Source organism: Cricetulus griseus (genome assembly GCF_003668045.3).
Source record: "Cricetulus griseus strain 17A/GY chromosome 1 unlocalized genomic scaffold, alternate assembly CriGri-PICRH-1.0 chr1_0, whole genome shotgun sequence".
Lineage (NCBI taxonomy): Eukaryota > Metazoa > Chordata > Mammalia > Rodentia > Cricetidae > Cricetulus > Cricetulus griseus.
In genome coordinates this window covers 7,485,018-7,508,443 of record NW_023276806.1, presented here as the reverse complement: position 1 = coordinate 7,508,443, position 23,426 = coordinate 7,485,018, and the positions used below count along the sequence as shown (strand labels likewise).

The 23,426-nt window shown below is 41.5% G+C and overlaps 1 protein-coding gene and 1 pseudogene across 1 annotated transcript in view; both read right to left on the bottom strand.

Moving 5' to 3' along the window:
• Positions 1-22,942, bottom strand: part of Ptgfr (prostaglandin F receptor) — a 34,699-nt gene extending 11,757 nt beyond the window's left edge. Inside the window, exon 1 of the mRNA XM_035451816.1 lies at positions 22,145-22,942. Within this exon, the coding sequence (XP_035307707.1) occupies positions 22,145-22,942 (798 nt within the window). The remainder of the gene's footprint in view (positions 1-22,144) is intronic.
• Positions 3,671-5,624, bottom strand: LOC103162519 (annotated as a pseudogene).
• Positions 22,943-23,426: the final 484 nt, after the last annotated feature.

Sequence of the window (23,426 nt, the reverse complement as noted above, 5' to 3'; positions counted from 1 at the left end):
CTGAGCTTTGGCTACAGAGCCCTGGTGACACACAGCAGAGGCAATGGCAGCTGTCCATGTGGGAGCAAAGACAGTGAGTCCATCTCAACCAGGAGAAGAGAGAAAGCAAGCTGCCAGAGTCAGGCTTTTGGACACCCCTTTCTTTCTTTTTTTTCTTTTGTTTTGTTTTTGATTTTGTTTTTTGAGACAGGGTATCTTTGTGTATCCCCGGCTGCCTTAGAACTAGTTCTGTAGACCAGGCTGGCCTCAAACTCATAGAGATCTGCCTGTGTCTGTCTCCCAAGTACTGGGATTAAAGGCGTGTGCCACCACCATCCTACCATTGGACACTCACTGGAAGTAACAAGGCATCTACAAAAATTTAGCCTCCCAAAGGAATACCTCTAGTAACATAAAGTGCTCCCACTAGGTCTCTCCCTCTAACAGGCAAACCTGAGGACAAAGCCTTTGCTGGCAGTCCTTTATTCAGGGCAAAGAGCACACTCAATATCCAAATTAGATGAGGTGGGGGCTGGTGGAGGGTTGGATAAGGGAGAAGGGATTGACATGTGAAGCAAGCTTGCTCCTAATTTGAACTAATTTATAAAAAGAGAGAAAGGAATGGAAAAAAATCAAAGACACTTCTCCATACTCTATACCAGCAACACCAATGATATCCTATAACAAAAATAAAATCCCTTTTAAAATACCACTTACACTGGTAATAACCCAGATATCTACTTAAGGAACAATACTTGTAAGATTATTTTTATTTATGTTTATGAGTGTCTGTGTCTGTCTGTGTGTCCACACATGCATGTGGATACCTGCAGAGGCCAAAAGAGAATTTCAGGTCTCCTGGAGCTGGAAATACATATGGGCAGTTGTGAGCTGGCCAATGTGTGTGCTAGGAACCAAACTTCGGTGTTCTCCTGGACCAGCAAGCATGCTTAAGAGCTGTTAACTGTTGAGTCATCTCCCCAGTTCCAACAACAACCAATTTAAAGTACTGAAAATGTCAACTTCTAAATTCTTGATGTTATGTGATGGGTACACATCACTCACTTTGTTCGTTGCAATGTGCCTTGCCGTGGTCCTATTTAAAGTATTTAGAACACCAGCACAAATAAGTTAGAGTGAAATGAGTCATAACCCTGTAGCTGAACTCTATGGAGATGACACAATTGCATAGGAGAGTTTCGCTCTATGGTTTAACCAATAGCTGTGTTTCCCTCCTGGAAGTAACTGGGGGAGATAAGTACTAAGCTTCTACTCCTTTTATGAAGAATTTCTGGAGTTAGGTATGGGGAGATGGCTGCTAAAGTGTTTGCCATGTAAGCAGGAGAACCTAACTTGATCCCCAGAACACTCACAGAAGCCTGGGCATGGTGGGTCACACTGGCACTCCCAGCACTCGGGAGGAGACGGGTGAGTTATGGGGCATGTTGCCTACCCAGCCTATCAAAGGGGGGGTTATCTCAAAAGAACAAGGTGGGTGGGGTCTGAGGCATGACATTTGAGTTGACGTTTGATCTCCACAAACAGGTGTGTACATGTGCAATTCACCCACATACATGTAGATATACATATACAAGCATACACAAGGCATGCGGGCATACACACAAACACACACACACACACACACACACACACGCACACGCACACGCACACGCACACGCACACGCACACGCACACGCACACGCGCACACACACACACACACACACACACACTTTTGTAAAGAAAAAAGAATTTCTCTCATCTAACAATTTTCCCATCATTGGAGAAAATAGCACAATCATGACACAAAGGTTAAAACAACTCATATTAGAGGTTTCAGAGATCAGAAAGGGCTAGCATAGAAGAGAGAACGGGTCTACAGCTCCAGGCTAGCATAGAAGAGACAATGGGTCTACAGCTCTGGGGAAGGGGATTAATAAAGGCAGCTAGCCCATGTGGCCAGAACCTGACCAGAAGGATGGCTCTCCTGTCCTGCCTGAGGGGACAGGGTCAAAACTACAGCTCAGATGCCTCTCCATGTATGAGCTCAGACTTGCTCCAAACATATGAGCCTAGAAACCTTGCCGTTACATGACTTCAGATTGGGAAATGACAAAATTAAAAGGCTCCCCTGGAATTTACTCTTGGGCCCCAAAGAGTAATGAAAAGGCAGTGTTAAAGCCCCAACATCCTTCTTCAGGACCTTGACACAGCTCACCATAGTTAATCTATGTAAATAAACATAAAAAAACAGTTTCTAGTGTCAAATTATGTTTAAATTGTGAATACATTCAAGATAGGCAATAGGGACATCTTTGTATGTATTTTATAATCATTTCCAAATCCAAAGCACAGTATCACCAATCTCTACTCACTGTTCACTCCTGTCACTCCATATCACTGAGGCTCTCTTCCTCTAGAGAAATCAGTAAATATCAGGAAGGTTATTTCTTGCATGACTGTGAAAACTGAAACCCCACTGCTACCACCTTTTGTCCATCATATTATTTCTATTATTGTCTTCTATCAAGTTGCCAGGTCTTGTGCTGTTATTTGTAACACCAGAAAGCCAAGCCCTTCCTCTGCAGTTATGTGAAAGACACTGTATTCATGAGAGGTTTTGCAAATCACACCTCAAAAATGGCCTCACTTCAAACAATATGGTTTCTCTAGAAGCACACAAGAGAAAATAAATGAGCCGATGGTTTGGACATGGGTAAACCATTCAATACAGATGATGAAGTGGATTAGCATGCAGCTGGCCCTGAGTGGTTTAACTAGCTGCTAGGATGAGATCCTGAGCCCGCAAGGACTAAATTCCCTAAAGATAGCGGAGTCTGTATGGCACCCCAGAGAAGAGTTGACCTTATTAAGCACGCTCATAATAAAAAGAAAACCAGAATATGGCATGAACTTCTATTGTCATTTACTACATTTATGGCAAAGAAATGTATGAGGAAAAGACAGGGTCATTTAACCCCCTCAAGAAAGCAAAGTTCATGAATTATCCAGAAAACTCAGAAGGCAAGGATTGCCCTTCTGAAACAGAGCACAGGTCAGAACTCACTTCATAAAACAGAGTCTATATGAGCCCAATTTCAAGGGCTTTGGCCAAGAATGCAGTATGTACCTGTAGAAGAGGTTCCTCAGAAAATGAGTCCCTTGAAAGGCCATGCATTCCGTGAGTCTTTTGTAACAGAGCTAGTTCTGCCCATACTTCCACAAATGAACTGTGCATTCATTTGAAGTTAAATCTTATTTTAGTCATGTTTATATGCCCATGTAACACATGTGGTCACTACTTTTCAATTACCACTGAATTTCAATAGAGGATAGAGTACAACCACAACCATGGCCATAATAAATGAGGACCAGGTAGCACCTTAATTTATTAGATACTTATGAGATAATATGTCCCTTATCATAAGGTCTCTTATCTATTTTTATCCAAACTGAATTTTACATAGACTCTTTTTTTGTGCCAATTTAAATAGTTTTATTTAGACATTCCATTTTCCACCTTATTAGACATTGTATTTTCCATTTAGGATACAGTGTGTATAAAGTGCAATGTTTTATTTCCTGTGTACATTTTCCATGTTTAAATATTGAGAATGCCCAGGAATTTATTGTTAGCAGTTTAAATTTAAAAACTACCATGAAACTTTGCTAAATTTAGGTCCTTCTAATGTTTCCCTGTGGAACAATGCTACACCTCTACTTGGACTGACTTAATCCACCTCTTCGGTGGTAGGCCCTGAGGAAGCACCATCAGATAGATGGCGGCGCTCCATCACCAGGGAATCCCCCAGGCATTCCTCCAGGCTTGCCACCAGCACTCTGGTACAGCTTGGTAATGATGGGTTGCAGACTTTCTCCAGTTCTTTCTGCTGGTGTTCAAATTCTCTGCAGTCTGATTCTCATCCAGCCAACTGATGATGTCATTACACTTGTCTAGAATCTTCTGTTTGTCCTTATCATTGATCTTGCCTTGAAGTTTCTCATCTTCAACTCTTGCTTTCATGTTGAAAGCATAGGACTCCGGTGAACTCTTGGAGGAAACCTTATCTCTCTGCTTCTCATCTTCAGCTTTGTACTTCTCAGCTTCCTGGACCATGCGTTCAATATCCTCCTTGCTCAAGCGACCCCTGTCATTGGTGACGGTGATCATGTTCTCCTTGCCTGTTTTCTTGTCTACAGCAGAGACATTGAGGATGCCATTGGCATCAATGTCAAAAGTGACTTCAATCTGAGGAACAACACGGGGTGCTGGAGGGATGCCTGTAAGTTCAAACTTTTCAAGCAGGTAGTTATCCTTCGTCATGGTCCTGTCGCCTTCATAGACCTGAATGAGCACACCAGCAGTTTCAATACCAAGGGAAAGAGGAGTGACATCCAAGAGCAACAAATCCTGAACATTCTCAGATTTGTCACCAGATAGAATGGCCTCCTGGACAGCTGCACCATAAACAACAGCTTCATCAGGGTTAATGCTCTTATTCACTTCTTTTCCATTGAAGAAGTCTTGAAGAAGCTTCTGAATCTTGGGGATGCTGGAAGAGCCACCCACTAAGACAATGTCATGGATCTGTGACTTGTCTAGTTTAGCATCTCGAGGGGTCTTTTCTGCGGGGTCCAGCGTGCCTTGGAACAGGTCAGCATTCAATTCTTCAAATCGAGCACAGGTGATGGAGGTTTAGAAATCGATTCCCTTGTAGAGAGAATCAATCTCAATACTGGCCTGGGTGCTGGAGGAGAGGGTGCGCTTTGCCCCTTCACAGGCAGTACGCAGTCGCCTGACAGCTCTCTTGTTCTCGCTGATGTCCTTCTTGCGCTTTCGCTTAAACTCAGCAATGAAATGGTTGACCATTCTGTTATCAAAGTCTTCTCCACCCAAGTGAGTGTCTCTAGCTGTTGATTTGACTTCAAAAATTCCATCCTCAATAGTTAGGATAGACACATTAGAAGTACCACCTCCCAAGTCAAAAACGAGCAATTCCTTTCAGCTCCAACCTTCTTATCTAGTCCATAAGCAATAGCAGCAGCAGTTGGTTCATTGATAATTCAAGGCACATTGAGGCCAGCAATAGTTCCATCATCTTTTGTAGCCTGTTGCTGAGAATCATTGAAGTAGACTGGCACTGTGACCACAGCATTCGTAACAGTCATCCTGAGATAGGCCTCTGTGAGTTCCTTCATCTTGGTCAGAACCATAGAGGACACCTCCTCTGGGTACAAATTTTTTGCCTTTCCTTTGTATTCTGCTTGGACCTTGGGCCTCCCTGCATCATTCACCACCATGAAGGGCCAGTGCTGAACAACAGTATCAGACTGAACAACAGCATCATCAAACTTACGTCCAGTCAGACATTTGGCATAAAAAACTGTGTTGGTGGGGTTCATTGCAACCTGATTCTTCGAAGCATCCCAATTAATCATTCTGTGTCAGTAAAAGCAACATAGTTTAGCGTGGTTCGGTTACCCTGGTCATTGGCAATTATCTCCACCTTTCCATGCTGGAAGACACCCACACAGGAGTACATGGTGCCAAGATCAATACCAACTGCAGGTCCTTTAGACATGGTTGCTTGCCTGTAGGCCCGGCTGTGCTGTCGACGAGACCACACAAAACCTCACAAGCTGCCTCCGCATTCAATGAGACCACACATAGACTCTTAATAATTTGTCAAAGGACATGCGGATAGTATGCTCAAAGTTGATGGGAAGCAAACACTGCAGCATGCACTGAGCTGACTTTATAGAGGTCCAAGCATGGACCAAGGAGACTAACTTCATACTCTCACTGAAACGGAGTCAGCGCTGACAGACATGCTCAGTGACAGAAGTCATACACTTGAGATCTGTCTGCACACAGTGACTGTCTTACAAATGTTTGGTAGGTGAATACAAGATCAAAGGAGGAAATGCAGTTTCCCTGTTTCTCTGGGAATGAACACAAGCCCTTCTTCCTTCCTGGATGCAGAAGCCTGAGTGAAGTGTGTCTACTCAGAAACCATTGATATTTCAGGACAGAACTTGCTTAGACTACTCAAGGCAGCACCATCATTCTTTTTATCTCTAGAAATGTTTGCTTCTTTAGGGGGACTTCTTAAAATAGTCTAAGGGTTTTTTTAGAAAAAAACAAAACAAAACAAAACTTTGCAGTGTCATAGATAGCTGTATTCTTTTAAACACGCAGCAGTTAGTTCCTGTGATACTGCCCTTGGCCATCTGATCTGAAATATCCCCCCATACCCACCCCCACTTGGGGAACCATAATTTGAAATTTTCCTGAAAATTTTTGTGCTAACTTATCTTCTGTCACACTCTACACTGAACTTTACTCTCAGCAACCAACACCTACAGAAGAGCCCAACCTACATAAGGGAAGACACTGCTGATCACCTAGCAGCACTGCCTTAGCTTTAACAAACATTGTCTGACAAACACAAAACACCGAGGAGATATTGATTGGATAAATGAATGGAATTTGTAAACATAATACATTTACATGTGTGTTTTCATTGACTTCTTTTAAAAATAGTAAACCATCATTAAAGCCATACCTTTGGATCTGCTCAAAAACCAAGAACTTAGAGCAGGAGAGATGTCTCAGCAGCTAAGAGCAAGTACTGCTGTTGAAAATTCAGTTCCCAGAACCTATATCAGGTGTTCATAACTGTGTGTAACTCCAGCTTCAGGAGACCCAACTTCTGGCCTCCAAGGGACACTGTACTCATTCATGTGTGTGTGTAGATACACGTCACACATGCATGTGCACACATGCATGTACAGGAGTGGGGCGTGAAAGCATGAGGACCTGAGCTCAGATCCCAGCACTCATATAAGAAGCTGGGTGTTGCCATGACTGCCTATAAACCCAGCACTTCAGAAGGGGACACAGGAGGGTCTCTGGAGCTCCCTGGTCATCATCTTGGCTCTAGCTTCAGTAAGAGAACCTGATTCAAGGGAAAAAAATGAAGACAGAGCAGCCTCCCTCTGCTATGTGGACATACATAGAATTCACACAAACACAAAGAACTATAGTGTCCTCTGAGTACACATATGTCTGGGTATGAGTGCAAGCAGTGGTGTCTGGGTCTTAAACCATCAGAGGTTGCAAGACCCTTGGGCCAATAAGCATTCTGTTCAAAATGAGATGAATACATCAAGATAAAGGTTTGCTTTGCTGTAACAAAAATGCTACAGCTGGCTCCTTGAAGCTCCGTCTGGTTTTAATGGAAGTCTGAGAGGTATGGGTCTTCTGTGAACACATGGGGGACTTGTGACCTCTGGGTGGCTGTGAACACATGGGAGGGACTTGTGACCTCTGGGTGGCTGTGAACACATGGGAGGGACTTGTGACCTCTGGGTGGCTGTGAACACATGGGGGGACTTATGACTACAGGGCTTTAACATTTCAATGACAGGAGTAAAGATGCTTCTCAAAGACCAAAATGCTTCTTACAAAATCAAGAGTGATTTTAATATCAATTGCCAACTAACAGAGCTGCCTATTTTTAAATTTTAGATTTTTCTCAGGTAAATTAGAGGCCAGTTTAGAAGGAGGGCAAGATGAGAGATTAGGAAGTGTCATGATCTATAAAGAAGAGAACAACTATTTTTTAGAAAATATTTAAGTGTTAATTTTAGCAAATTCGTCCAGACAACCCTAGAGTCAGATCTACATTATTATAACAATAGAATATAAATTGGATACTCTTTTTGGCCACATTTCTTTTTCTCCACAAATCATGGTCAAATCAATTTTTTTTGCATTTTGCTTCCCCTATGCCTGGGGATATTTTGTTTTTAACTAAAATTTCAGATATGGCTAATTGTGTTGGATAATAACTCACAATACTAAATACAGACATGGAAAATTGTTACATCTTTTGGGTGAAGACCTCTGAACACTTACTAATGTTCTCTGTGTCTGAGCACAAGTACAAGAAGAATGCTGTGCAATTCAACATGTTGGCATCTATAAGGTACCTTGAGGTCCTAGCTGCCTGTGCAAGTAGGAGATGAGCTTGAAGGGCTTTCGCTAATACAATAATTAATTCTGAATTCTTAGAACAAAACTTCTAAGCAAGAACTTTAAAAGCAAAACAATCACCATCATGACAGTTTTATAGTTATATTTCAAAAAAGTGATAACATTCTTCAAAAAAATAATATTTTTCAAGCAAAACCCTTATATGATATCCTTGGCACTTAATAGTCATTGCCATAATGATGTTATTTCCTTCATGATTTTTTATATGTGATTAAAGGGTTCTAAAGGAGGGCTATATTTTCCTTGGACCTTTCCAAACCACATATGAGGCACAAAAAGAAGCAAAGTAGAAACAGATGACATTGGCTTGTCATTGAGGATTTTCCACTAACTTGAGAGATGGTCAGTCACAAAACAAACACACTAGGAGCAGATTAAATTTGATCTGTTTTGTCCAATGTGAGATAAATGTAAACCAGAATAATTAACACAGGTTCAATATAGAATACCACAAAAGTAATGAAAGGCAAGTCAAGAATTTCAGGACTGCAATTTAAAAAAAGAATTCAATTAATGTAATATGCTATAGTAACATACTTTTGGTTGTTTGTTTTTGTTTTGTTTTGTTTTGGGGGTTGGGATATCATGTATCCCAGGTTGACCTTGGACTTAATTTGTAGCTGAGACTGAACCTGAGCTACTTATCCTCCTGCCTCTGCCTTCCAAGGTAAAAATACTCTTAAAGATGATTTCCACTAGCCACATATAGATTTGAATATTCTTGTGATTTTTCACTTGAAACCATGCAAGTTTAGCATTTTATCAACTAAAGAATGTGTTGGGGTTTTTTTTAATACTACAAGGAGAAGCATTATTGACATCTAGCATTCACGGGGAAACGTTATGATTTTAGCTATAAGAATGTTACTTAATAAAGTCACCTTTTCCAAGGAAAACAATCCAAGGAGGCCAAGATTTCTCCTTTCATACAAAGCCGAGTGGCCTTCCATGGACAGGGTAAATGAAGTTCATTATAAAGACAGACCTTCATCCTCTAAGTCAAAGTGTGTTGGCAGTGCTTTGGTCTTGCAAGGACTGGAGTGGAAGCAGAAAACTTCCTTGGGACTTCTTGCATGATAGGCCTTTGTTCTGTACCCGACCCGAAGGTGCAGGGCACCATTCTGAAACCACACTGAAGCATGCCTTCTAAGTGATTTCTCCTGTCTCCTTACACTGTTTAGCAGATAAATAATCTCTGGGTGAGCTGTATTTATTTCAGCTTCAGTTTTCAAGAAACAAGCAAAGCAAACTCAGAAGTCCAAGAGAAAGGGGGTCCATCTGGATGAACACAGAAGGATGCCTGTCTTCCAGGGTCATTCAAAAACAAAAGGAAGCGTTTGAGGCAAGGGACGGATGCATGCAAAACATGTTACCCCCGCCCCACTGTTTCAGCCACATATAAATAAAATGGTCTCCTAGATGGACAGTGTGGAGTAGCAATCTCATCTGACTGACTGGCCTTGCATTGTGAATGCTTAGCTTACAGAGACAAATCAGAATTGCGTAAGTAGGGAAAGGCATGTAGAATTCATTCCTAGATAGGGCATGGTCTTTCTTCATACCCAGAAAACACATTTAGCAAGTTGGCCTCGATGTTGTACATCAGCCTTTTCTAAGTATAAATGGTTCATGATGATAAGCAAAGCCCACTGTTCACTGTCATGCTTTTGTAATTATTTGATATTATTTTCTTTGTTAGCAGAGTGGTTGTTTGCATCGCCTTGAATTAAGAAAGAGCTGGCCTTAGCTTCTTCAGGCTTTCAGTGGGGAAAAGAGTCACCACATACCCTATAAAAGTGCCAAAACCTACCAATTTTTATAAGGGCTTTAGATATTTGTTTGTTTGATAGATTGTCTTGTTTTTTAGTATTCAGCAGGGTGGGCACTTTTCTCATTTAAGGATAGATATGGCCTCTCTGGTTTAAGGCAGTTCTTTCTTCTTGCCCTGATTTCATTGGTATGGCCAAATTATCAACACCATACAAGTCTATCAACCTTTGCAAAAAAAAGGGGCAAAGAGCTGAGATGAACTCAGAATAGGGAGAAAAGGACCACACAGTGGAAAGTGTGAGAACTACGGGTGGTAAAAATATAGGAAGAGAGAAATGTAATTAAATTGTAAGCTCAGAAATGAAAAAGTTAAAAACACATAAGTTGCAAATATGTGATACTAAAGTACACCAGAAATGAACTCCCCATTCATTGGAATGACAGAGCTGTCTGTCGCCCTCTTAGTTGCAATTAGAAAAGGAACTTATGTACTAGGATAAGGGATGCAGGGGTCTCCAAACGGTTTCTCCTCCTCTATTCAAAGACATTCTGAAAAGGAAGATTTCTTATTTAAGCAAAGCCTTAGGGTGTACCACACTGAAGGGGAATTCTCAGAAGTTTCTTACTAATACACAGGTCTTGGGCAACACTGAACCCAAACCATGGCAGGACTGCAAGAGTGATACAGCAGTTCCAGGTACTGAGAAACTCTGTGGTCAGCACCAAGTTCCCGGAGCTCTTTAAAACCAACCTTTTAAAACTGGATTTATTCACACGCTTCCACCCCTAGCCCCATCTGGTATGCCTTCCCATTTTTCTGAATTAGCAGAGAATGCACCCATGCAGGCACAGGCTGCTACATGGGGATGGGAAGTTGCAGTTGCATGGGAGTAGGGATTTTCTGTTCACATTTGTTTTCTTGCTCCCAGCCTCAAGCACAAGCCAAAAGGCACTAAAGGCATGAGAGAAGAGGAAAGAAAATCTTGACCTGTTTTGCTTGAAAGATGCGTTGCAGGAATGTCTACACCCAAACACGAAGACAGCTCAGGACAATCTGAAAGTTGACTCAGAACTGTGTGGTTATGCTGAGCGTTCCAGCATCTTACAGACAAAAAGACTGCACTGGCAAAAATCACATATTAAATTAATTCGACAATGTAAAACCACTTTTTTATTATTTATACATAATATTATAAGAAATATGAGTTTTGAGAAACAATGGCCTCTGTGGTTTAAGCAAGTGACTCATGGTTCTTGGCCTGATTCCATCAATATGACCAGTTAGTGGCACCTTACACATCTACCAGCCAAAGGGAGTGCAAAGAGTTGAGAGGGGCTCGGTTGCAGGGAGTGATGACCACATGAACATGAAACATCTCTGCAGTGTACAGTACGCTCTGGCACTCTGTGGGGGACAGTAACTAAGTCCTGGGCTGTCTGTGGCATGATAAAGGCAGTCATAGCTTCCAAACAAGCTAACAAGGGTCAAGATGAAACAGGGGTTGTGTGCAGGTAACCCTGGCTGTAATAGAACTTACAGAAAGGGGTTCCTTATCTAACCCATGCTGTCTTCAAACATGCCTTAAAGGAAACTACTATTACTGAATTTCAGAATACAAAAGGTAAAATAAAAACAGGACATCAAATTTCTTTGGACAAATTGTACAGAATTTTATGAAGAAAGGGATGAAAAGATATCTATGCTGAATAAAAGAGAGATAAATACCTGAGCACTATGGCCCATATCTTTAATCCCAGCACTCGGGAGGCAAAGTCAGCCTGGTCTATGATATATGTTTATCTTATTGGTTAATGAATAAAACACTGTTTGGCCAATAGCCAATAAAGGCAGGAAGATAGGTGGGAGTAGGAGATGAGGAGAATTCTGGGAATGGTAGGCAGAGAGAGCCTGCCAAAAGAGAAGACATGTAGCCGCCAAAGGAAAAACAGGTCTGGGTATTCTCTGTTAAGCTAAGACCATGTAGAAATACATAGATTTATAGAAATTGGTTAATAATTAAGACAGAGTTAGCCAATAAGAAGCCCCAGCCATCAGCCAACATTTCATAATTAATATAGCATCTGTGTGCTTATTTGGGGCTGAGAAGGGTGGCAGGACCTAGCGGGACAAGAAAATCCATCAACAGGTCCACATAAAAAACTTCCAGGACAGCCAGGGTTACAAAGAGAGACCTTGTCTCAAAAACAAACAAACAAACAAAGTAGAAAAATAGATTTCGCTAACAGGTTCATGAAGATCCAAGTATGTGCTATGTAAGAATTCCATATATAAGACAGGTAGAAATTTAAAACAGTTGCTAGTTATTTAAGGGCAACTAGCTAATTATTCAAAACAAAACTCAGATTATTAATTTCCAAATTTAGTTGTAAATGTATTTAAAATGTAAACATAGTGGGGACTACAGAAATGACTCAGTGGTAACAGCGCTTTCTATGGAAACATGACATCCACACCCTGTTTTCAAAAGTTTATGGCAATTGCTTTGGAAAGGTTTTTCTCTTACTGGGGTCTCTGGCCCCTACCTGGGAGACACTCACCCAGTTCTCACCTCAGGAAGGAATAGGCCAATGAAGGAGTTAGTGTGTTAAGGAAAATATAATTACATTTTTCAGGTTCACAATTTCTATTATTAAAATTCTTAGAAATTTTAATTATTTTTTAATTTTTAGTCTTTTCCAAGATATTTTTAACTGCATTCTTGGAAAGTACTAAAAAACTTCTGCAGCCCGTTTCTCACCAATGTTTTCTGTGTCTTCTACTTTCTGAGTCATGTCACTTATCTAAAGATTGTATGAAATATTAATTTAGTCATTCAATATTTATTATCCAATTCAACTGTTCCAGTGTTCATCTCATTGCTTGAAAAATATCTCCCAATATTAACTCACTGCAGGCCCATACTGGGAAGAGTGGAGGGAGGCAAAACTATAGTCACAATGAGAGAAGAGTCTATTTTCGATTTGAAAATACTAATTCTCTGCAATCTACTGTTGTCTAATGTCGAAACCTGCACAAACAACACCATCTCCGATGCACACTTTCCCATCTGTGACTTTATTCTATGGTAGACTTCATTCTCTTTTCCTTTGGGTTTGAACACTTCCGTGCCTTGGCTTTGGATTTCCATGCCAAGTAACTTTTCTTTCTACGAAACATTCTCTAGACACCTTTCCATTTTATAAATTGTCAGAGATAATCTCATCTACAATAAAATAGCTATTACTTTATTTCAACTTCTGACACACATCCCTTCACCTTATTCAAGTAGCCTTGCTTCTGGAACAGTTGAATCATAGTGATTGATACTCTAGAATAACCTAACAGTGCCTGTCACATGACAAGTGAATAATAAGAATTTGTCAAATCCGTAACTAAGTATTAGTGAGTCTCCAAAGAGGAAGGGACAGCCCTTGTGTAACACTCACTTCATTAGCTAAGTAATTTTAAAGTCCTTTAAGATTATCTCATTAACAAAATTACTATATGACAGGATTACCATTTAATAGTAACAGCAACAATAAAAAATAATAGCATAATAACTGAAAATACATGGCACTTGATGTACATGAGACACAATTTTAAGAGCTTCTTCTCACATATTAATCTATCCAGTTTTTGCCACAAACCTATAAAGCGGGTACTGTTGAGATGCGAATTTTTGTGTCATGGTCATATGGGAAAGGCAGCTTGCAAGCAGGCTCTGAACCACTGCACTCTGTCCCTTCTCCAAGAGCAAGCCCTACTCCTCTTCCTTTTTCTGAGTTGTCCCCTCTCTCTTGTCTTCTTCTCCCTGACGCCACTCACAACCCCAAGCACAGTGCCTTGTGATGGCTCCAACAATTTTCGCTAACTTTCACCTGACTCATTACCTACAGTATAAGAATGTTTAAATGGAGCAAGTTACAAAGGATTGGCAGGCACCATCTACTTCTGATGAGATACTAAAAACAGGGATCAGAATCAGGAACAAGTCAAAATGTCCACAAAGCTTTTCTGAAACTACAAAAAAAAAAAAAAATACCTTTCAGTCAGCACTTCTTAGTGGAAAAAGCAAGAAGCTCATCTGAACTAGACACAACTAGCTCATCTCAACGACTTTAATCCAATAATATCTCTGAAAAAGTATAATTATTTCGATCAGTTGCCATATGCACATAATTAGCTCAGAATAACTCCAAGGTGATAGCTAAGAGTTGGTGAGGCTAGCAGTCCAGCTCCCAGCCTGCTCTCACTCCTCTCAAGGGAAGGCTTGATTTGCCACAAAACTCTACAGAATCCGATTGTCTCTGTCTCCTTCACTATCTCACCACAACACAACTCCCTCTCAGCACCCTACAGTCTGGGTTTCATCTGAGGACTCAATAGCTGAGGAGGAGTGAGGAGACTGCCTCCCTGTCTGTGTAAACAGCAAGTGCATCCAGTCCTCTGTGGCATTAACACCCTCACATCCAGGTCAGAGAACAGAAAGTGACAAGTTTGCACAAGCTTTGAAAGATCTATTTACAAGGATCAAAAGACAAATTTCCCCCATCCCTCCCCGAACACAGATAAACAAAATGGTTATGCCAGGACAACTTGGTGTGACTGTCATGGCCTTCCAAACCAAACACAGATGTGATTACGCTTCATATACCTACTGTTCACGCATGTCCAAGCACATAAAATTACATCTGGAAATCCAGGAAGGTCTGAAACATTCACTTCTTGAATTGTTGCTTAAATGTGTGGAGCCTTAATAAAAATCCCACACCAGAAGACATGAGGACATAACTGTAATTCACATGCTTGTGATTTGTTTATACTTAAATGGTTCAAGAAATGTTTTGTAAGTGTTGTCTCCATGTCTGTGACATCTTTGGGCATTTTTATGTCTTTCTTGTTGAAAACAAGAAATCTTGTTTTGCCAAGAACAAATGAACTTAAAATAACAAAATCTTCCAGACCACCATGCTCATTTTTAAGCAATTGATTTTTTGTGTAATACCTCAGCCTAGTGCTGTCGTTTCTTTAACTAATTGACGTTCACTGGGAAGATTTTTTCCATCGAGAAAAAATGTCACCCTTCTCAACCAAGTTCCGTCACATGTGCAGAGTACAACATGTTTATATGGTCCTATTCCAAGTCTACAGGCAGAGTGCATTATTCTGTAGATAGGACATGAGCAACAGACTTCTGGATCACTGTCCCAAGTTAAACTGTGAAGGAAATTAGCAATGAGCTGGAGGTCTGTATTCCAAACACTTTCCAAACTGTGGGTCGATGAAGGTAGCAAGACTAGCCAGATGCCAAGCTGCCAAGAAAGTGCGAGGAAGCCTTCTGCTGATACCTCAGCAAGCGTGAAGCAGGAAGTGACATGTGGGCATGACCCAAATGAGACACTGAACAGAGTTCTCTAGTTTCATGCTTATGTATTACAGACAGAAATACAGACAGTGATAACAGACAGAAAGGGTGGCATAATCGTGGGTAAGGTAGCTACTCTCAGCTGAAGGAAGCTGAGGAAGACTCATCCCAAGGGCCTTTTCCGTGGGATGCTTCCTAATCCACAGACAGTCTGCCTAGTTATTCTGAGGATTATTTCTAAGTATAAAATGTGTCCAGTCTTCTAGTCTTACTATACAAACCAAGATCTGGAAACATGACTCCATTGACCAAAGACCTGTGTAGCATCCACAGCCTTGGATTCCAACTCCAGCAATGTGTCAATCAGGTGTGGTGGCCTACACCTGTAACTCTAGAATTCAGGAGGTAGAGACAGAAGTTGAAGTCATCTTTGGCTATATGAGGTGCTTAAGAGCAACCTGGGATATCTAATACGCAAATCAAAACATCAATAGGGAGTTAGGTAGGTAAGTAAAACACACACACATATTAATTCAATCAGCCAGTAGAGACAAGACATTACCCAGCCCGACTGTAGACAAAGCTCAACATTTAAAGATTTCATTTTAAGGCAGGGAGCATGCAACATCTGGAAGTCTTTATTCTAAGTAATTTTCTCCTCGCCTCCTGAGAAGATTGCCACATGCACTACGGGGTGTCAAAAAGAGGAAGACAATGCTAAGAACCATGGGAATAGATTACACTACCTGTTTATTGCTCAGGATTTTCTTTGCCCTCAGTGCTTCCCATTCAGTGCTCGGCTCATTAAGTTTTTTGTTAAACACATGTTGGCTAATCCCCCATACCTGGGTGTTTAGAAACTAAAACACAAATGCCATAGGGCACAACACCAAGAACCACTGAGGCTAACTGAGGAAATGACACATAAACAGATCATTGCAATAATAAAAAATCAAATCCTGACCCTTGTTTATCTATAAAATTCTTCTAGATGCTGATGAGATGAACCCTAAATCCTAACTCAGACCCAAGCTTCAGAATGCCCAGGCTTCTCAAAGATTCTCTGACTCCTGAGATTTCCTCCTCTCAGAACGTTACAATTCCAATCATGAATTGGAGATACAAATCCAACCAGGTCACATATAGAATGTTAAGTTGAGACAATATAGTCAGACATTAAGCCTTTCTTTGCATGATATTATGATAGCATCTACTATTTAAAAACCAACCACAGGCCCAACACTGGTCTAAGATCTGAGAGTATAGCAATAAACAAGGTCCAACCTCTTGGAGTTTACATGCAAGAGGTAAAAGCCAAACTAAGAAATCTTACATACTTCTGATGCTTTGAAGAAACCAAAGCAGAGGAAGAGAAGAGGGAAGTAGAGGAATGATTTTATTTTGTTTATTTATATTTATATTTATTTATTTGGGGTTTTTGTGAGACAGGGTTTCTCTGTGTACCAGCCCTGGCTGTCCTGGAACTCTCTTTGTAGACCGGACTGGCCTCAAACTCCCAGAAATCTGCCTATCTCTGCTTCCCAAGTGCTGGGACGGAAGACGTGCACCACCACTGCCCGTGTTGAAGTGATAATTTTTAAGACTTCCTAGAAGAGGTAATATTCAAACAACAACAACAAAAAAAAAACAATATAAAAACCACAGGAACATCAGGAGGTTGTTCTGGGCAAAAGATGCCAAGACTCAGGGTGCTCCTAGAGTTTTCAAGTTCACTTCTGTGCCAGTCACCCCATGACCCTTGTTGTCACCTATTTCACGCCTACCCAGTGTGTCAAGGCTGCCGTCACCTGCATAATTCAAACTGTGCTGGCACAATGCCACTACTGTATCTTTTCTTCTGCATGTGTCTGAGCTGTCGAGTACTTTTACAGAAATAGAGCCCTGGAGTGTTGCATCCTGCCAGGGACCTGCACTGTGACTCCCATATTCCAAAGACACATCGCCATTTAGGAGGGAAGCTGCTGAGACAATGGGAATCAGCAGTAACCTAAGGATAATCAGAAGAAGAAAGAAAACACCTTTTGCCAAGATAGGGACTAGCACAACGTGAATCCACCCTGCTCTTTTGTTTGTTTGTTTGTTTAACTTTTATTCCTCTCTCATTACAAACTGATCAAAGGTTTCTCTCCTTCTACTCTAGTCTGTCTACCCAGTCGCTCCCCACCTCCACCCTCCCGCAGACCAACTCCTCTGTTTCCCTTCAGAAAACAAGAGCAGACCTCCTGGGGATGTGCACTGAACCTGTCTCAACAAGATACAATCAGGTTAGGCACAAACCCTCACATCACAGCTGGATGTGCCAACCCAGTAAAAGGGAAAGGGTCCCAAGAGCAGGCAGCAGAGTCAGAGACAGTGTTAGTATTCCAGCATCTGTGCTGTCCTGCTTTGGAGTTCTGACAGGATCCGCCCTTAGTGGCTGCCACGAGGAGCACCACCTGTGCACATTCACTACAACCCCCTTTAAGGGGCCCCGCCCACCTCCCACCTTCCTCTTTCTTTCTTTCTGTTCCTCTCTCTCTGTCTGTCTGTCTCTATCTGTCTCTCTCTCTTCCCCACTGTGTGTATGTGTGTGTGTGTGTGTCTGTCTGTGTGTGTGTGTGTGTGTGTGTGTGTGTGTGTGTGTATGTGTGTGTGTGTGTGTGTGTGTGTGTGTATGTGTGCATGTGTCTGTGTATGTGTGTATGTGTCTGTGTGTGTGTGTATGTGTCTGTGTGTGTGTGTGTATGTGTATGTGTGTCTGTCTGTCTCTGTGTGTGTGTGTGTGTATACTGCTTCTCCTGTCCCAGAGGCCAGTCTCCCCACTCCCCTTTCCCTCTTTACAATCCTTCCCCCCCCAAAAAAAAACCTCTGCTTGAACACTGTCACATGGTGTCTCTCAATCTCAAGCTGTTTTTATGTATACATATACGATAGAAAGGTCCTACCCCCTTCTGGAGAAACACAAACTCTGTATGGATCTGAGCTTGGTCTTCTGCATAAACCTTATGGTTGGTTGGGTAGCGTGATGTCCACTTGGCTCTTAATTTCAGTGGAATCTCTCTTATTTTACATGGTCAGACATAAAGGTGTGTTGGTTATTATTTTTAATTTTGTAAATAATGTAACAGTCCATGTGTAATCTCTCTGAATACATGCATGCACATATACAAATGTGTATTTCACATGTATGGAAATACATGTGCCACTGGAGAGATGACTCAGCACTCACAAGCATTTGCTTATCTTCCAGAGGACCTGAGGAACTCCAGCCCCAAAGAATCCGATGCCCTCTTCTGGCCTATACATCATACACACACCCACACACTCACACAAATAAATAAACAGCAATTATAAAATAATAAGCAAAAAATTTAAAGAACATACATTACAAACATACTACTTCTATACACAAACACATGTTACATGCACAGATTAAGACACACAGAGATTGGTGGAATGTCATGTACACAGACTGTCAAGAGATTAGGATTAGAGATGCATGGCCAAGATCCAAACCAGAATGTATGGTTATAGATTTTCTACATTTTCTTTTCATTTAACACATACAGATGTGCATCCATCTACCATCCTTCAGTGCTAAAATAAGGACGGAGATTCATTGTGTTCTTCAAAAGTGATGGGAGCCAGCCTTCTGCACAGCTACAGGATAGAGATCCTTCTTGCCTGTCATCGGCTACCTACGCTACAACACCTGGTCAGTATAATACCGGGACCTTCAGCAATCTGAGTCAAAGTTAAACTAACCACCCAATCAATATGCATCTGATAACCACCCTAGGGACTAAGTATTTAACTGCAAAGGTGACTAGAAACATTTGTATGACAGTTACAGCCTGAGAAAAATCAAAATTCAATTCTACTTAAACAAAAACACGTCTTGGGTAAACTCCATACGTAGGAAATCATATCGTTCCTCAAATACTTTGTGTCCTTCATTTAAAAGTATCCTCTGACCAGACAGCAAAATAAGCACCTGGCCTTTTACTGAGAGATAGCTGAATTTCAGCATTTCAGAAACCAACAGGTGCTGACGTGGAAGACGTTAAAGCTTACCACTTCGTTTCAGGACTTGCTTAACTGCTACCTACAAAAATCAGAATCCATTCTGGTCAATCATTTCCAATCTCTTGAAATTCATCCTACTTAAGTTTCAATCAACCAGTTAACAAGTATTTATTGCCGTACCAAATTGGGGAAATATGCATAGCAATGATATCAAACTCCTTTTAAAGTTATATGTCCTATAAAGAGAGCATTAAAAAGAATCATTGCATATACATATACAAAGGCAAAACAAAGATTATTAAGAAATTGTTACTTGGAGCTGGCCATAGTGGGGCATGCTTGTCATTCCACTGTTCAGGGAATAGTGTGAGAGAATCACCCTAAGTTCAAGGACAGCAGGTCTGCCTAGCAAGTTCCAGGTAAGGGTAATTTGCCTAGAAAGCTCAAGAGATCATTTTATAATTGTCATTAGACTCTAAGAGTTTGGTGTGAGCCTGTCTCCACATGGAACTCTATGCTAAATGTGGACCTTGAGTTCTTACATTTGTCAGTCAGAATGTTAATTCAGTGAATTTATCTGACTTCATCTTAATTACAATTATGAAATACAGATATGGCAAGACCTAGATGCTACTAGGAAGTTGTATTTTAAATAAATGCAATATTTACTCTTGACTTCTAAATCTCAGTTCCTGGGAAAAGCAAATCCATTTTCCTCCTCCATGAAATGAAATATACCACATGGGTTACCAGCCAGAATGGGGTGACTGGCAGATGCTTGGCATCATCGTATATCAGCCAAAGCCCTTAGAAAGGCTGAAACAACTCATAACCAGCCAATGGAGAGGCGCCTGTGGTGCATCTCCTGTGCACTCTGCACATAAGGACTTCCACAGTCAGCACCTGGGAAGGAACAACACGGAAGCACATCAATAATGCCTAAAGGGCAAGTGAAGACAGCGCCGCAGGGAACCTTACTCTGCATGCTAATCAAAGCAGAGGGAGGTAGAGGAGGAACAGAAAACAGTCTCGTGAAATGAAACCAATTGAAAATCATTTAAAATATAAATTAAAGCCGGGTATCTGTCCAATCAATAAAAGAACCCAAAATTTCTCAGCAAAAAGGAGAAAATGTAAATGCAACATATCGGTGCAAGATTCTGGGAGTCCACTTCTTCCATGGTCTCACGTGAGCTAATCTTTCACCCCCTCTCCTCAAAGGCCAAAGCCAGAGTGGGGAGCACCTTCATGATGGTTAGGAAGCAATCAGCCCAATCTCAAGACTGCCTGGCCTGTGTGAATCATTGTCCCTCCTTCAATGCTCTTGTTGCAGGGTCCTTCTGATCCATGACCTTCTCCCTTCACACTCAAAAGCCTCCGTAACATTCCTTCCCATGTTTTTCATTTACCTCCACAATCACCAAATTAAGTACAATTCACTCGGCCTCATTCTGTATTTTGAAAAACCACATTAGTTTAAAAACTTAAGAAATTCCTTGTGCCAAGTATCATAAACTTATTAAACCACTCAAAATGAACACTGATGTAATTCAAAATGTTTTATCTGTTTGTTGTTTGTTTGTTTGGTTGGTTGGTTTTTATCCTTCAATTAGAGCATGCTACTACTAAGGACAAATCAGACTCCAGCCTTAATTAACTGCAGGTCCCATAAACTGACAGCGCACAGTCTTCCGGAAGCTGAATTTTCATGAATAATCTCAGTACTCTTACGTAGACCTGTCTACCTGGCTAGCCCAGGGAAAACATGATTAGAATCATAAATGATTCAACAATTTAAGGCACTAAATTGAAATTGCAAAGCAATACAATGAAACCAAGTGAGCACTTATAAAAGAAGTCTTTTATGAAACAAAACCATCTCTTTCCTTGACTCCTGAGCGTAAGCCATGCTCACAACCTTTTATGTGCATGACGATCATCTACGCTGTGTATCAGAGCCATGCATTCTCTGACAACTGGTATACCTGGGATGTAGAAAAGTACATCACTATCAGACCTTCAGCTAACAGCCTTACTGATTGTCATAGCCAGCATTGCCTTACCTCCACCTTGCTTCTCCTCCTGTCAGGTTTCGACTTTGGTCCAACCTGGATACTCATCTCTGGATGCCAGCCCACTTCCCCACCACTGCAGGCAAAGGAATGAAATCACCTGACACTCTCCCTTCCTCTTGCAGAAGCTAGGTTTTCCTCTTTACTTGCATATTATCATAAAGTGAATTTGTAAATGAGCTTATAGTTTTTCTGACTTCTATCTGGAAAAGAGTATGAATGCTTTATGAATTTCTTTACTTCCAGGTTAAAGTGCCAAGCTGTCACATGTCACATGCCCCTGCTGACTACAGAGCATTGGAAGAAATGAAAGTAAAAGGTTTAATTCTAACCTTCCTGTCAGTCACCCTCCCACACAGTCAGCATCAGCATCACTGACCTTAGTGAACTTAGTGATGTCTTCTCTTCATTATCTACAGGGCTGGCTGACCTGTCAGTTATCTCAGCTCAGTCCTCACAGCTGGCAAGCGGTGAGTTCATCTTTACATGTTAAAAGTAACCTTGCAGCTGCTCTATTGTCTACAGATTAAAATCTGTGTCACTTTGTATCAAAACCCACCTGATTCTGACACAGCGGTCTATCATAGCCACTCATTCTATCAACGCTTTAGTAGATAATCACACCCAGTACACTGAAACTACTACTTGTATTACTTCACACTGTCCCATGTGGAAGCAAGAAAGACCTATCTGAAACACATTTTATTTGGGGCCTATGGAAAAGTAAACATGTGGTCCAGAGATGAGCACGGAAGTCAATTTTAGCATCTAGAAGATTGACATTCTAGACCAGCAGCTCTAATAAAGACAACAGAGCTTGCACAGAACATAGATAAACCTGAGAAAGCAGACTGTCCATACTTTAGGATCTTACCAGAAAGGGACTCCAGCAGACACAGGAGACACACATTATGGCCAGGAGTTGAATGACCATCTCAAAGTGATAGGATCTGCCTTGTCTATGCTGCTGGCTTTTAAACTTCACCCTTAGGAGTGTCACTCCTGTGATGGCATTGCACAGGAACGAAACACCAAGAGCTAAGAGGCCCAGAAATGAAAAGAACAAGAGATAAAACCTGTCTTCCCAGTCTTCAATGTTCTGTGTGTTGTAGAAACACCAGGTCCTGGATGCTTGGATTTGATAGTCTCGGTGTCCAAGGATAGGCAACAAAGCCACGAAAACAGCCAACACACACACACCACCCAGTACCATTTTCACGTGCTTAGATGTAATTTTCGTGGAATGGAATATAGGATTGGTGACTCCAATACACCGCTCAATGGCCATCGCACTGCCTAGCAAAAGTGGGCACAAACCGGAAAACACCATGGAGATTCCAAAAACACTGCAGAGGATGTTCGATTGGTCAAAGCGGATCCAGTCTTTATCAGAAGCATATACAAAGACAGCTATCCCTCCGTTGATGAGATGGCCAAAGAAGTCTGTGATCACCAGGCCACTAGCCAGGAGCAGAAAGGAGGCCTTGGACTTCTGTCTGAATCTCTGATATGCCTTCATGAGAATGGCAATGGCCAGGCTGTTAGATAAGATTCCCACTGTCATGAAGATTATTGAGAAAAACACTGAAAGTCGATTTTGCATCTGGCAGGTGGTGTTTGCGAGGAGTCCAGCTTCAGGGAACACTGGCTGTTTGGAACTGTTCATGGACATTGTTGTGAAGATAGAAGCTGTCCCCTCAGGTCATCTCTCTGTCACCACTGTACAGTCCCGAAGTGCAGGCATCTGTAGCATACAGGACAGAAATTATAAAGACCAAATTGCCAGTCCTCGGACATTTAAAACCAAGCGTCCAGCTCCTTGGGATGGGGTGGATTTACCCAGCCTATCCTAAGTCAGGTGGCAGCCTTCAGAAAGCAGCATACCTCTCTCTCTCTCTCTCTCTCTCTCTCTCTCTCTCTCTCTCTCTCTCTCTCTCTCTCTTTCTCTCTCTCTCTCTCTCTCTCTCATACACACACACACACACACTCACGCACACACACTCACGCACACTGACACGCACACTCACGCACACTCACACTCACACTCACACACTCACACTTTGACTCCTGGAAGACGGTGTCATTGCTCTGGGTTCTGATCTCAGAGCTTTTTTCTGCCCTCCTTTTACCAGGGTAGAAATCGCTGCCCTAGATGG